The 15139-nt window shown below is 47.3% G+C and overlaps 2 protein-coding genes across 3 annotated transcripts in view; both read left to right on the top strand.

Annotated features, from left to right (window-relative positions):
* The window catches only part of Cep85 (centrosomal protein 85), a 41429-nt gene extending 28988 nt beyond the window's left edge, over nucleotides 1-12441 (top strand). For both annotated transcript variants that reach the window (XM_047563092.1, XM_047563099.1), the window contains 7 exons: nucleotides 1895-2047; nucleotides 2231-2382; nucleotides 3796-3889; nucleotides 4784-4834; nucleotides 8934-9041; nucleotides 10072-10297; nucleotides 10757-12441. In XM_047563092.1, coding sequence (XP_047419048.1) covers nucleotides 1895-2047; nucleotides 2231-2382; nucleotides 3796-3889; nucleotides 4784-4834; nucleotides 8934-9041; nucleotides 10072-10297; nucleotides 10757-10917 — 945 coding nt within the window. In that variant the 3' untranslated portion in view covers nucleotides 10918-12441. The remainder of the gene's footprint in view (nucleotides 1-1894; nucleotides 2048-2230; nucleotides 2383-3795; nucleotides 3890-4783; nucleotides 4835-8933; nucleotides 9042-10071; nucleotides 10298-10756) is intronic.
* Nucleotides 12442-13563: 1122 nt separating this feature from the next.
* Sh3bgrl3 (SH3 domain binding glutamate rich protein like 3) lies at nucleotides 13564-15022 on the top strand. The gene is made up of 3 exons (XM_047563106.1): nucleotides 13564-13727; nucleotides 14302-14469; nucleotides 14596-15022. Exons 1-3 carry the CDS (start codon nucleotides 13680-13682, stop codon nucleotides 14659-14661), a joined length of 282 nt encoding a protein of 93 aa, XP_047419062.1. The 5' UTR covers nucleotides 13564-13679; the 3' UTR covers nucleotides 14662-15022.
* Nucleotides 15023-15139: the final 117 nt, after the last annotated feature.

Below are 15139 nucleotides of genomic sequence, written 5' to 3'. Positions count from 1 at the left end.
CTTGCAGGTTCAGTAGTTCTCTTGAATGACTCCCAGAAGGACAGATGTGGTGGCACATGCCTGTAATCTCAGCAGCTTGGGAGCCTGAGGCAGTAGAATTGCAAGTTCAAAGCCAGCCTCAGCAATTTAGTGAAGCCCTAAGCAGTTTAGCAAGACCCCAATTCAAAATAAAAAGGGCTGGGGATGTGGCTCAGTGGTTAAATGTCCTAGATTCAATCCCTGGTACTAAGAAAAAAAAAAAAGAATGACTTCCAGAACTCTAGGAAGTACTATATAGATTGGGTGTTTTTTTGTTTTTGTTTTTTTAATTTATATTTTTATATGGTGCTGAGGATTGAACCCAGTGCTTCACATGTGCTAGGCAAGCACTCTACCACTGAGCTACCGCCCCAGCCCTTGTTTTGTTTTTGAGATGGTGTCTTAGTATGTTGTCGAGGCTGGTCTTGAACTCCTAGGCTCAAGTGATCTTCCTGCCTCAGCCTCCCAAGTAATTGGGACTAACAGGTGCATACCACAGTGCCTGGCCTGATTACAGTATTATTATAAAAAATATAATCAGCAATGACCAGATGAAGAGTGACATTAGGTGAAGTGTGGGAGAGTTTTAAAATCAGTGCTGTCTCGCTGCACATCCTTATGTTCTACTGGGAAATTCCACCAAGCTTAGGTGTCTAGAGTTTTTATTGGAGTTTATGTAGGCCCCAACCCCTCTGCTACCCCTCCCTTCAGGAGGTCAAACTCAAATGTCAGTGGGTCTTTCTGGTGACCAGCCCCATTCTGAGTCTTTATTAGTATAAACTAATAAAGTTTGGTCCTCTAACAAAAACGACTCCCATCCTATTCCAAAATATTCCAAAGGCTTAGAGGTTACCTCCAGGAACCTACCAAAATCTTTATCATAGAACAGAAGTGCTACTGCCAGTATTTAAAAGCTGCCTAAGTAGCCCTCATCCCTGTCCTTAACTGGAAATTTTAAGTTTGTTAACTCTGCAGTTTATACCCCAATCCAAAATTGCAAAATTTGATTAGTTTTCTATCTTTCTTTTTTGGAACCAGGGATTGAACCCAGGGGCTCTTAACCATTGAGACTTGTCCCCAGCCCCCCCCCCCTTTTTTTTTTGTGGTGCTGGGGATTGAACCCAGGACCTTAGTGCTTGTAAGGCAGGCACTCTACCAACTGAGCTATCTCCCCAGCCCCCCAGCCCCTTTTTTATATTTCATTTAGAAACAGGGTCTCCTTGAGTTGCTCAGGGCCTTGCTAAATTGCTGAGGCTGGGCTTTGAACTCACGATCCTCCTGTCTCAGCCTCCTGAACCACTGGAATTAACAGGTGTTTGCCACCACGCCTGGCGGCTTTCTGTGTTTACTGCAGTAGAACAATATGCACAGCTCTAAAGGCAGAGACAGTGGTGACTTTGAAGAAGTTAATGTTCAGGGTCTTATAAAGAGTGTAGGCAGGGCTGGGGTTGTAGCTCAGTGGTAGAGCACTTGCCTAGCAGGTGTGAGGCACTGGGTTCAATTCTCAGCACTGCATATAAATAAAGGTCCATTGACAACTAAAAAAAATATATGTATATATTTTTAAAATATATATGTTTTTATTTATATGTAAATATAAATAAAAGAGTGAATGGAGGGGCTGTGGTTGTGGCTCAGTGGAACAGTGCCTGCCTAGCATGCATGAGTCACTGGGTTTGATCCTCAGCACCACTTGAAAATAAATAAACAAACAAACAAATAAATAAAGGTATTTTGTCCATCTACAACTTTTAAAAGTTTTACTCCATTTGTGTACAATGAATCAAAATGCATTCTACTATCATATATAATTAAACAGAACAAATTAATTAATTTTAAAAAGAGTGAATGGAGACAAATGACCTTTTTTCCTTAGGTCAAAGGTCGTGACAAACATATCAATAATTTGAAAAAGAAATGTCAGAAGGAATCAGAGCAGAACAGAGAAAAGCAGCAGCGTATTGAGACCTTGGAGCGCTACCTGGCCGACCTGCCTACACTGGAAGACCATCAGAAGCAGAGCCAGCAGGTAGCAGCAATGTCTGGGCACACCCAGGACAAGTAGGGGTGGCCAGGCAGGGTAACTTTCTCCTTATCTGCTATCTGTAGTTACCCTGTAGCTTCCCGAAAGGAAAATCACAAAGGAGTCATGTCCAGGTTTTTATCTGTCTTCTTTGGCTTATTGACCCAAGCATGAGATTCTGTCTTTTAGCTTAAGGACTGTGAGTTGAAGAGCACAGAGCTACAAGAGAGAGTGGCTGAGCTGGAGAGTTTGCTGGAGGAGACCCAGGCAGCCTGCAGAGAGAAGGAGGATCAACTGGAAAGCCTGAGACAGAGAGAAGCAGAATTCTCCACCAGACATAGGTAAATACCTCTGTGGAATCAAGGGAAGGAGGAAAGAGCTAGGTTATGGTGCTAGCTACTTCACTCACCTACCTGTATGACTTTGAATGCTTGTGCAAATCTCTCTACTCCTTTGAGCTTCATGTTTTTCAGATTATGAATAATAAAGCTGCTAATGGGCAGGGAATGTGTCTTTGGGATGGAGCAAGGGTGTATGGAGGTGCACTGAGACTGAGGGCTTATTATATCCTTTGGGAGGATTCAGCCCAATGCCTGGCATATAATCTTGAGTATGTATAAATTGGATGAATGAAATACTTTAGAAACTAGGAAACTAGATATCTGTATATTTTCAAAAGTAGGTCCTGGGGGTTATCCACATTTGGAACCTTTTAAGCCACAGGCTACCAGGAACACCTTTTGTTTCTCCTCAGCCCTTAGGGAATTGCTCTCAGTTGCCAGGACAGGTTCTGAGAACAAAACAAGAAGCTATAATGTGCTCCCAGGGTGTCTTAAGGCTCTTCTATATTAATAGCAGTTTTTGAAATTGTGGTGGCTATGTCTCAGCAGCCTCTTGGATCAAATCCAGTTTCTAATGGGTGGATTGAATTTTCCCCATATTCAACCACAGTGACCCTGTTGTTTATCTCAGCAGACGAGCTGTGCTTGAAATGATTGTGAGGGATGCTGTTGGTCAGTCAGAAGCAAGGTTAGATGACAAAGTTGGCACTTCCCCAGAATATGAGTGCTAAGAAATAAGAAGTTCCTCTGTGCTGGGTGTGGTGACACATGCTCATACTGCCAGCTACTCAGGAGGCTTGAAGCAGGAGGATTGCAAGTTTGAGGCCAGCCTGGGTAACTTAAGCAACCCTGTCATAAAATAAAATAAAAAAATAAAACATAGTACAATACAATGTAAGACGAAAGTCAACCCAACTTAACTCAGCTCAACAGCAGGGTGCTTGCATTTTCCATATTTTCTGTAGTAAATATGTATAGTGCATGTTTATTTTTAAAATATCAAAACAAAGAATACAAGAGCCTTGGACTGGGGTTGTAGCTCAGTGGTAAAGCACTTACCTAGCACATGTGAGGCACTGGGTTTGATCCTTAGCACTGCATAAAAATAAATAAATAAAATAAAGGGTATTGTATATATCAACAACTAAAAAATTTTTTTTTAAAAAAGGATACAAGAGGCTTTAGCAAGTAAAGAATTGATGGCACATTACATAGATTCTGACCTAGGGAAGAGAGCCAACACTGAGTAACTTCAGCATGGCACACCCCACATTATAGCAGACTTAAGTCTCCATTCTTAGCTGTGGCTTGGAGGGGCCAGAGTAAGTGTCTTGCCCAAACACCCAATAAATAGCAGGAGTCAAACCAGATACTTCTAACTCCAAAGTTCTTGAAGAGGCCACTGTATTTCAGCCTGCAAGATAAACAGTCTGTGGAGGAAACCAGTGGAGAAGGTTCCAAAGTGGAAATGGAATCCCGGCAGAAGGAATGTGATTCCCTTCAAAAGGTGACTGAGGGTGTCCAGGCTATAATGAGGGGTAGGCTGGGAGGAAGAAAAGATTGTGTACTTGGAACGAACCTTGAATTCCTGGTTTTAGACCACCTAGGATCTGCTACTATGAGCTTTTCTGTCTTCTAAGTAATCACTCCTGCATAGTAAGTTTGTGTTTTAGACATTCATCCTTATGACAGGCAAACTTTATTCATCAGAAATACAGGCAGAAGTTAGGGGGGGCATGCCTCTCATCATCCAGACTAGATGACCCAAAATGGTGCCTTGAAGCTTGGTGCCCTTTAGTCATGGCTCAGGTCCATGCAGAACCACTTGCATCGGACAGAGTTCTAACCAGTGAGGTGGCTTGGCTTCTCAATTCAAAAGAGAAGAGGGAGTCAGGGGCCTGCTGGTGAGACTGGTTTCAGGTCAGCAAAAAAGAAGACCCAGAAGTGGTCCAGAGAACACCCAAGGTCTTGAAAGGATAGGAAGCTGGTTGCTAAGAGTATCCTTGGATAGTCAGTGTAACCAAAATTCAAAGTAGCAACTGTCACAACCCTATTTAGGACCAACATTAAATTGAAATTTTAGCCATGTCCTTTTCCAAAAAAACACAGTGTTTAGTGGCTGTGTATGATGTTGATTTCACTATAGTTAGGGTGAGGGCTCCCTGCTTCCCCAGTACCATATCACATTCCTACATAAACTTCTGTGTGATCTGAGAACAGGATTGTGAAGCTAGCTAGCCAAATTCAGGATCTGAGTTAGTTTTCTGAGGTAAAACTAACTAATCTTCATCTTGATCAAAATTAATGGATGGTAGCTATGGGGCTGATAGCCAGACCACAGATCCTAGTGTAGTCCTTGCCTTCTCATCTCACCATCAGTCTTGGTAACTTTGCCTTTCAGATTGTAGAGAAGCAACAGCAGAAGATTGATCAATTGTGCTCACAAATACAGGTAAACGGGAGTCCTTGGGATTTAGTGGGTAGGACCTGGTGGAAACTCTAGAATTTAGCTAACATTTCACTTTGTTCTCAGCCATGCAGTTTGCTTAGTGTTAATGATACAAGAAGAATGAAACCCAGTCACTGCTTTTGTGCATACAGTCTTGTTAGGAGAACAGATATGACAGGAGTTTCAGCACAGTGCTTGGGGAGCAAGTACAGAAGAATCAGTGGGAGGAGGTGATGTCACAGAAAGGTTTCTGGAGAGCATGAGCTTTGAAGGATGAGTAGGAGTTAAGCAGGCAGAAAAGAAAAGCTGGGTAGGATGGTACTGGAATTCCAAGGGGAACAGTTTGAGTGGGAACATGGAGGTATGAAACAGCATGGCTTGAACATAGACCTCCACGCAGTTTGATGTTGTTAAAGTAGTCATGGACTGCTTAATAATGGGTACAGGGGGATTCATTTTGACTTAGTCATTATGCAAACATCATAGAGTGTACTTACACAAACTATAGGTGTATGTAGCCCATCATTGATCAAAACATCATTATGCAGCACATGACTGTTCATTTGAAGGTGATAAGAGGAGATTTGGAAGTTCCAGGCTATGGGAGGGTCTTGTCTATGTTAGCTTTTATTCTTTAGGTAGGTGATAGAAACCCATTTTAAGGGTATGATGTGGTCACGACTTGCAATTCAGAATTAAGTGTGGAAGATTGACAGCCTAGAAAGAGGCACAGCCAGGGGACTTTCACAGAAATTCTAGAGATGTTATGGGTGAATGTAGCATAAGGCAGGCATAGCAAGGAGGAGATATGAGGGGACAGACTTAATTGACTTTTAGAAGGATTCAGTGACTGACAGGGTGTGGGGGGTTGAAGAATAGGGAAGAAACAAAGACAGCTAGCTCCTGGTTTCTATTTTAGACCAGAGTGGGAGTGTCCTTAATTGGGTTCTCTAAGAAATCCTGAGCAAAGCAAGTTCACTCATGTTGTTTGGACTAATAGAGGTTTTTTTGGTTTTGTTTTGTGGTACTGGGGAGTGAATCCAGGGGCACTTAATCACTGAGGCACATTCCCAGCCCTTTTTATTTTATTTAAGAGAAAGTGCCTCACTGAGTAACTTATGGCCTCACTAAGTTGCTGATCTGGCTTTGAATTCATGATCCTCTTACCTCAGCCTCCCGAGCTGCTGGGATTACAGGGGTACATCACCACACCCGGCACTAAAAGTGGTTCTTTGACCAAACACATGAAATGCACTCCCTCTGAGGAACAACTGATGGCTGTGGTTCTCCCATTGCCTTTGTTTTTGTTTGGGTTGGATTATGTCTAACTAGCTTATCACTTCCAAGTCCTTAAGGAGGTAGTTAAACCTAGTGAACATATATATCCATTTAAAAGGCCAGATTTTTAGTAGGGTTCTTTTGTTTTTTTGTGGTACTGGTGATTGAACCCAGGGACTCATGCATGTGAGGCAAGTTCTCTACCATTGAGCTATATCCCCAGCACTACTTGGGTTTTTAATGGATCTCCAAGTAGGTTTCCTGGAACCCTGACGTCTCAAAAAGTTTGAAGAAGCCAAATATTTTATTTTATTTTTAATTTTTATTTTATCTTATCGTGCTGGGGATTGAACCCAGGGCCTCACACATGTCAAACATGTGCTCTTTCTCTGAGCTAGATCCCTCGTCCTAAGTACAGCATTTTAAACGATACTTTTACTCATTATGAGACAATTCAGGGAAATTAATGTCAGGTGAATTTACTAGAATAAGGTGGCTTCATCATGGTCACCTTGGGTATTACGTGGTCATGAGCCTTGGTAGTTATATTTGTACTAATATGAAATGGTGAAATTGCTGGGCATGGTGGTGTACACATAATCCCAATGACTCAGGAGGCTGAGGAAGGAGGATCACAAGTTCAAAGCCAGACTGGGCAATTTAGCATGGCCCTGTCACAAAATAAAAAGGGCTGAGGATGTAGCTCAGTGGTAAAGTACCTGAGTTCAACCCCCTATACCACCAAAGAAAGGAAAGGTTTAAAAATTTTGCACTTTAAATATCTGTTCAGATCAGTTGCAAAGTGGAGCGGGGAGAACTGGAATGAATAGAATGAGAGACAGGAAAATAAAAAGTATCTCCTCCCTTTGATTTTAATCACCCCTCAACACACGCACACACACAATACTCACCAGATTAGATGCCCGTGAGTGTGCTCTCCTGCCCCTGTCTGTCTCTGTCAAAAGCATACACATCAGGGGCATGTGACTGTTAGCTTCTCAGATACAGAGGTACTTTGGCTGGGTGTGATAACACCTGCCTATAATCCCAGCAACTCAGGATTTGAGTAGGCAGTAGGATCCTAAGTAGGAGGCCAGCCCGAGCAATTCAGTGAGACCCTGTCTCAAAATAAAAAAAACTTTTGCTGGGGAATGATATTGACCAAGTTATATTGTTATACTGTGTGCATGTATGAATATAGCAATAAATCCCATCATTATGTACAGATATAATGTACCAATAAAGAATGAAAAGGAAAAAAAAATTTAAATGACTGGAGATGCAACTTGGTGGTAAGTACCCTGGGTTTAGTCCCTAGTACTGCCCCTGCTCCATGACCCCACCCCCCAGAAAAAAAAGAAAAGAAAAGACAGGGACTGTTTGGTATTCTTTTCAGTATCCTCAGTGCCTGTCATAGTAAATGCTCAATGAATATTGACCTCAACCGAATGGCACATTCTCTGCATTCAGAAAAGTTACATTCAGCCAGGCATAGTGGCTACACTTGTAATCCCAGCAACTTGAGACAGGAGGATCACAAGTTTGAGGCCACCTTCAGCAATATAGCAAAGTTCTGAACAACTTAGTGAGACCCTGTCTCAAAAAATTAAAAGGACTTGGGAATGTAGCTCAGTGGTGAAGTTCCCTGGGTTCAATTCTCAGTACAAAAAAAATGTTCAAATGGAGGGGAAGATTCATGTATACAGCCAACAGACTATTAAGTAAGGGGCTGGAGAGCTCAGCTGGTAGGGTGCATGCCTTGCAAGCACAAGGCCCTGGGTTCAATCCCCAGCACCGCAAAAAAAAAAAAAAAAAAATTAGGTAGATGTACACATGAACCTTGATGGACATGCGCACAACAGGGTGGCATTAAGTTTAGTTGGCTCTCATGTAGGCCTGGAAGGCTCTTTAGAATGGCAGAAGAGCAGTCTGAAAAAAGGGGAAGAGTAGTGAGCAAAGGCCTTGGAGCTGGACCCTTTAGGGATGAAGACTAGTCGTTCAGTGTGGCTGGAGTAGAGGCTGTGTAGAGTTAGTAAAAAAGAGATAGGGATAGGAAAAAGAATTTGAATGGCCTAGTATACCCTGCTGAGAAGCTGGGACTCAGTTTTGTATGTGGTCAGAGGCAGTAGAGGGTTTAAATGGGAAGTCACAGATGAGGTCTACTCTAAAATATCCACTGGGTGTGGTGGTGCATGCCTGTAATCACAGAGACACTGGAGGCTGAGGCAGGCAGATTGCAAGGCCTGGGCAACTTAAATACTGCCTCACAAAAGGGGGGTTGCGGCTCAGTGGTAGAGCGCTTGCCTGGCACGGGTGGGGCACTGGGTTTAATCCTCCACACCTCATAGAAATGGATAAATAAAATAAAGGTATCGTGTCCATCTACAACTAAAAAATAAAAAAGGGGGTCGGGTGGGGTTGCATATTGGCATATGGTGGCATATGCCCATAATCCCAGCAGCTGGAGAGGTTGAGGCAGCATGTTGCAAGTTCAAGGCCAGCCTCAGCAGTTTAACAACGCCCTAAGCATCTTAGTGAAACCCTGTCTCCAGATAAAAAATAAAAAGGACTGGGGATGTGACTCAGTGGTAAGCGCCCCTGAATTCAGTCCCTGGTACCAAAAGGAAGAGGGTTGTCTGAGGGTGTAGCCAGTGATAGAATTCCCCATTATCCCCACTACCAGGAAAAATTATAGTAATAATAATAATCTCTTAGTAGCAGTGTGAGTAGGATAGGACTTCGCTCTAATAGTCCAGCCCAGAGATGATGTGCTCGGAACCAGATTTGTTATTCCTTGGTGTTTTCACCTTGCTGTGGGATTCAGAGCCTAGAGCAAGAACTAGCTCAAGAAGATGGAACAAGCCAGGCCCTGAGAGAAGAGGCCCAGCGGAGGGAGACAGCCCTGCAGCAACTGCGCACAGCTGTGAAAGAGGTGAGCAGCATTGACTAGGCCCCTCGGTACATACTTCTCTGTGTGCCCTTATAAGAACCCCAGTTGGGAGAGGTGCCTACTGAGCTTTTTGAGCAGAGGACTGGGAAGATACATTGCTTCATTCTTTATGTTAAAGACCCTAACTAAACCTTTATTATTATTCCTGGCCATATTAACCAAGAGTGCCTTTGGCTTGGTAGTCCTCATGCAGTAAACAAAGCTGTCAGTAGAGGGCCACCAAGTGCCAAGTGCCTAGAAAGGAGTTTACCAGAGCTAGGATTGTCACACGACCTGGTGGGGGTGTAGGGGAGGGGCTGAACTTCAGAACCTTTAAAACAGAATAAAGGTAGGAAGAGAGGAGAAAGGATCAGGCTCCCAGAAAGAGGGAGAGAAAGAGACATGGGTATACATGAAGAGCTGGTCTATGTAGTGCAGCTTATTTCCACTGAGCTAAGGGTTTGAAAAGGCAGGACACCTTCAGTTCTCCATCCTCAGTCTCTGCCTTGTCCAGCTGCACAGCCAGTGGTCACTAACTGTCATGTTGTCTTACTTGCCCCCTTTATTCCTCTGACAGCCTGTGATCAGGCTGGCTGGTGGCCACTTTTGTCAGGGTGACAGGAAGAGATTGAAACCAGTGTCTCCTCAGATTTCACTGTTCACGTTAGGCCATCTCTAATAGCCTGGCTAACAGAGTTGGCTGAGGGACTGGCTTCAGATAGAGTTCCTAGGGCAGGATCTTCTTCTCTGGTTCCTGGACAGAAACCTGGAGGCTGATGACTCAGAGGCTGCTGAGGAACAGCTTCCTCTCCAATGCTGGATGCCTGTGGGCCCAACCTACCCATAGGAGGAAGCAGGCCTGGTATTAGAGGTGGGGGCAGGGATACTAAGCCCTTTAGTAGGGGGAGGTGGGGCATCACCTATGACTCATACCCTTACTGTCACATACCTACATCCATACCTACACAGAAATGCACAGACACTCTGCCTTTTCCTGAGCCTCGGTTAATATGCTTATTGTCTGTCTGCTCAGCTCTCAGTGCAAAACCAGGACCTGATTGAGAAGAATCTGACGCTACAGGAACACCTGCGCCAGGCCCAGCCAGGGTCCCCATCTTCACCAGACACAACCCAGCTAGCATTTGAGCTGTACCAGGAGTTGGCCAGTTGCCTTCAAGATTTGCAGGCCGTCTGCAGCATTGTGACCCAAAGGGCCCAAGGCCACGATCCCAATCTCTCCCTGCTCCTGGGCATTCACTGTGAGTTCTCAGGCCAGTCTGGGACCCATGAGAAGAGGGGTCTTCATTCTTTCATCCCCATCCAACTTTCCTATCCTTACGGTAATATGCAAACAGGGTGCATAGGCCTAGTTATTGATCTCTAGGAGATTTTAAGTGTTCACTAAGTTTCTTTTATGAACAGGCTCCTTATGGGGTGCTTTGCAGGCAGGATAAAGTGGGCCTTAGACAGCAAGTCATCAGCCCACTGTCCCTAACTGCTTTTTTAGAAGTGCCATATCTGAAGGCTGGGGGTATAAGTCAGTGGTAGACTATACTTGCCTAGCATGTATGAAGCCCAAGGTTCAGTCCTTAGTACTGGGGGATAAAATGCTGTCATAAGATCATGGGCCTCAGATACTGCCTATCAATACTGCCCCTTCCACATGAAAGTGCCTCCCATCTGACTTATTAACACTTTTGAAATGCTCTTCTCCTCAGCCACACAGCACCCAGGAACTCAGCTAGATTTGCAGAAGCCAGATGTGATCAGGAGGAAACTAGAAGAGGTTCAGCAACTACGCCATGACATCGAGGACTTAAGGACCACCATGTCAGACAGATATGCCCAGGATATGGGAGAAAACTGTGCCACACAGTGAGATAGGCTATATTCCCTGGAGGGTGGGGGAATCCTGAACTGTTGAGAGCCTGGCCAGGAGGCCCCCTGCCCTGACAACCCCATCTGTTGCTGCTGCTCTCAGAGAAAAGGCAGAAGGGAGGAGAAGAGAGCCTGCATCTGGGGCCCAGAAGCTAGTGAGGGAAGTATTCCTGCCTTTCCCCACACTGGCTTTGCCTTGTTGAATTGCATTTGTCCTATTGTTCTAATTCACCCTTTTGAGAGTGAGTTACTAATTAACTTTCTCCCAGGTTCTACTGATAAGTCCTCACAAATCGTTCCCAGCCCTAGGCTAACATCAAAGGCAAATAAACAGCTCCCCTCCTTTCCCATCCTCTGGGATGAATTCACATTCATTCCCACTCCATACTTTGGTCCTGCTGGTGCCCAGAACTCTTTAGAGGAATCTGAAAAGGCCGAGCACAACAGTGACCATTTTGAGGATTCTCAGGCCCGTGTTCCCCTCCCTGGGAACTGAGCTGGCTTCCTGAGCTTTCTCAGACCCAGTCCCAGTGCTTCTTCCTCAGGGCTCTTATTCTCACAGAACCTCAGGGTGATCTGTTCATTAGCAGAGTTCCCACTAGGACCGGGACTCTAGGGATGACAGCCAGGGTCCCTTAATCTACCTGCTATGCCATCTTTAAGGAGACTTTACTCCACAGCTGCCCTGTGTCCCTGGGGTCAGCATAGCTTCCTCCAGTGTTCTCAGGCCTCCCAGCTATCGCCTTTCTTGGACTTTGAGTACATTCTTCTCTGTGGTTCTGGGATCAGGCTGAATTCCCTCTTCCCCCAAAACCCAGACCACAGGGCAGCTTTCAAGCTGCTTCCCCCAGGGCTGATCTGATTTGCGCCTCTCTTCTCGGGATGTGTGGAGGGGGTCTTTTCCCTTTCCTGCTCTGGCTTCCTTGAGGAGTTCAGGGTGTCCGGTATGGGTCAGCTTTAAGGTGTGACTTTCCGTGTTTCCTGGGTTTGTTTTTGTTTCTGTGGGGCCTTAGGACCCTCTGCTTTCGGGTTTTTCTTGCCTCCTGGTTCAGGGAGCATCTCACAGTTGTTAGTGTCTGGTTGTTGGGTCAGCCCAGATCTCCTAGATCTGGAGCCAGGCCAAGCAGGGGCCATGTGTGGTGCAGGGAGCAAGGCAGTGCAGTAGTGAAGAGGCAGCCACAACAGACTCTTAGGGAGCCTTGGGCTCTCGGCAGCATCCTGAACCTCACTTGGGCCTGAATGAGCCTCCTTAAGTGTTTTTACAAGTTTGTGTTTTATTTATGGAGTGACTTATCCCTTCCATTCAGAGCAGCCCCACCCAGCTGGCTGTCCCCTAAGCCTCTGGGCTCCTGCCTCCTTAAGCAGAGCTGCCTGGTTGGTCTCCACCCTGTGTTGGGAGCCCAGCCACCATGCTCACGGGTATTTTTCCTCATAAAGTTTATAAACAGTTATTTATATGAATCTTTGTTATGTCAACTGGTTTGTATTGCCTATTTTGATTACAAAATAAAATATTTAACAGACACATCCGCCTTTCATAGCTTTCCATCATTACTGTTCCTCTGCCACACCCCTCATTTTGGCTTGTTGGAGCCAAAGACAGGGTTACTTAGCCAAGTTCCCGAGGCAGTAGCAAAGAGGGACTTTTGTCAGGCACCTTTCATGTCCGTATCTCAACCACTTCTGCTTCTTCCCTTTTCTGTGGGGACAAATAGCATCTCTTCCTACACCACTTTGTTGGCAAAGCGACCCTGAGTCATAGAGTAAGTTGCCTTTAGAAAGTTTCAGCAAGACTCTGAGAGGGGAAGTCTGGCCTCTGGGTTTCTGTGAGGAAGTGGGTTGCCTCAGAGAGCCAGGGTTGCCTTCCTGGGCAATTAACTGCCTGATCCTTGGACCTGAGGGGCATTATGTCCAACCTGACCCGTAACTAAGTCTTCAAAGTTGGGCTATTGCTGGAGTCTGCTCCCCCTGAACTCCCTGGATTCTTGCTGAGTAGCAGCAGTTGTGGGGTGCCATCTGCAGTGTGGAGTTGGGGTTAAGCTGAGGCCACCTCAAGACTAGCTGTGGCTCTTTAACAAGGGCTGTCTTGAGCCCAAACTGGAGTCCTGGCACCAACCTTGGTGTACCTTCCCAGGCTATCAGCAGTATCTTCGGTCAGTCTGGCTCCTGGAGGGTGTGGGCCTTGCTTCCTGCCGCCACCCTTTCTTGTCTAGGCCTGCGTGAGTGGAGAGGAGCTGCAGGGGAAAGCCCGGGCAGGGGCTGCCCCTGCTGTGGTGTGCCTCCTACCCAGACTGCCCAAGCCCTCCAAAGTCTCAAGCTGAGCTATACTGTCATGGTTCCTCCTGGAGACCAAGGGTGGCACCGGTGGGTAGGTGGATGTACCACAACCAGGGCAAGCTGGGGAGGCTTTTGCTAAACCCTCGCCCCACCCTCCCAGGCCTTCACTGCCATCTGGTCCCTCCCCGACCTCACACTGAGCCTCAGATCAAGCAACCGCTGAGGGGGCGGGTGGCGCAGCGGCAGAGGACTGGGGTTCTCTGCGCGCGCCTAGTCAGCCGGAGAAGGGAGGGGCCCTCCAGCGCGAAGGGCGGTGTCGCACAGGCCCCGCCCCACCCGCCTGCGCCACCCATTGGTCGCGAGAGCAGTGACTCGCGGGCGGAGCAGGAAGGAAACCGCTCCCGAAAGCGGCGGCGTAGTCTCCTGACCGTGCAGCTTCTGCTGCCGCCCGCTCTCCGTCCGTCTGCATATCCGTCTGCCTGCAGCATGAGCGGCCTGCGCGTCTACAGCACGTCGGTCACCGGCTCCCGCGAAGTAAGTGCACTACCGGGCCGGTGCTGGGGAAGAGCACCGACCGCTTCCCGGTGCTGTGGACCCTGACGCCTGGGACCCGCCCCCACGACGGGGGACAGGGCGGGGCTTCCTGGACCTAAGGTCCGCGGCCCCATCCTGTGCCCCTTCATTGGGCGTCCTGGGTCCTCAGTAGCCCTAGCATGAACTACCTGCGCCCATCCCCCACCACTGGGACAAACATTCTCTGCACCCCCGACCGCATCCTTATCCCGCCCTCCCTCTCCTTGCTGTGCGCGTGGAGTAGGGCCCTGTGCCCCCAGCCACATCTGTGCATTCCCCTGGCTGAGCTCCTGACCCTCCCCGGCCTGAACTTAATCCCACTTACCTTTTTTCAGACCCCCTTCCCATGGTGGTGGTCCCTTTCTGATCCCCTGCCACCTCAAGCCTGACTTACCTTCCTAACTCCTAGTGGCCAGAACACTACCCTAGAGTGGGCAGAGGACAGGGAGACAAAAGCTCCTGGTCACACCCGCCTGAAGCACTCCCCATAAGCCTTCCAACCTTCCCACTAACCCTGCCCACTCTTTACCCCCAGATCAAATCCCAGCAGAGTGAGGTGACCCGCATCCTGGATGGGAAGCGCATCCAATACCAGCTAGTGGACATTTCCCAGGACAACGCCCTGCGGGATGAGATGCGTGCCTTGGCAGGCAACCCCAAGGCCACCCCACCCCAGATTGTCAACGGAGACCAGTACTGCGGGGTATGGGCCTTGGGCTTGGGGGTGAGGGGAGTGTTGTTGGAGGACTCCAGCCAGGGTCTGACCTGCAAAGAAGTACTGTGCCTCCTGCACCTGCACCAAGGTGACCACCCCGCCCCTTCTCCCCAGGACTATGAGCTCTTCGTGGAGGCTGTGGAGCAGAACACGCTACAGGAGTTCCTGAAGCTGGTCTGAACTGAGCCAGTCCCCAGTCTCCGCTGGACTCAGCACCACATTCTCCCTACAGACCTCACCCAGCCTTGAAGGACCCTGTAACCAACTCCTGTCCTTCCTGACCTGATCTTGAAGTCCTTTCCCCCCCAACGTAGCCCCCTCTCCTCCATTCAAAGGCAACATTCCTTACCCACTGGTCTCAGAAATTGTCTTAAGCAACAGCCCAAAGGCTGGCAGTTCCCAGCCAAGCCTTGAGGCTGCCACCCTGCCTGGCACTGGCTGATGGATATTTCTTTTGGTTCCATCAGTCAGAGCTCTGCCAAAGGCCCCGCATTCCCTCTCCTGGGAGTACCTTAGAGACAATTAAATACCCATTCCTCTGGCACTGTCTGGTTGTGACCTTACTGGGTACCCCAGGTTCTCATGCGGGGTTAGGCTAGTAGTTGTAATTGTGCTAAATCTGTGCTCATGTGTGGCACTTCTGCATGTGTGTAAGTGC

This window comes from Sciurus carolinensis, chromosome 1, assembly GCF_902686445.1.
Source record: "Sciurus carolinensis chromosome 1, mSciCar1.2, whole genome shotgun sequence".
Lineage (NCBI taxonomy): Eukaryota > Metazoa > Chordata > Mammalia > Rodentia > Sciuridae > Sciurus > Sciurus carolinensis.
The sequence above is the reverse complement of the archived record's forward strand: the minus strand, read 5'-3'. Positions and strand labels throughout refer to the sequence as shown.

Excerpts from the sequence above, each read along its gene's own strand:
- Sh3bgrl3 (XM_047563106.1), top strand. The coding sequence starts at position 13,680 with ATGAGCGGCCTGCGCGTCTACAGCACGTCGGTCACCGGCTCCCGCGAA. Across the intron at positions 13,728-14,301 it reads CGGTCACCGGCTCCCGCGAA|ATCAAATCCCAGCAGAGTGA; the intron begins GTAAGTGCACTA and ends CTTTACCCCCAG. Across the intron at positions 14,470-14,595 it reads ACGGAGACCAGTACTGCGGG|GACTATGAGCTCTTCGTGGA; the intron begins GTATGGGCCTTG and ends CCTTCTCCCCAG.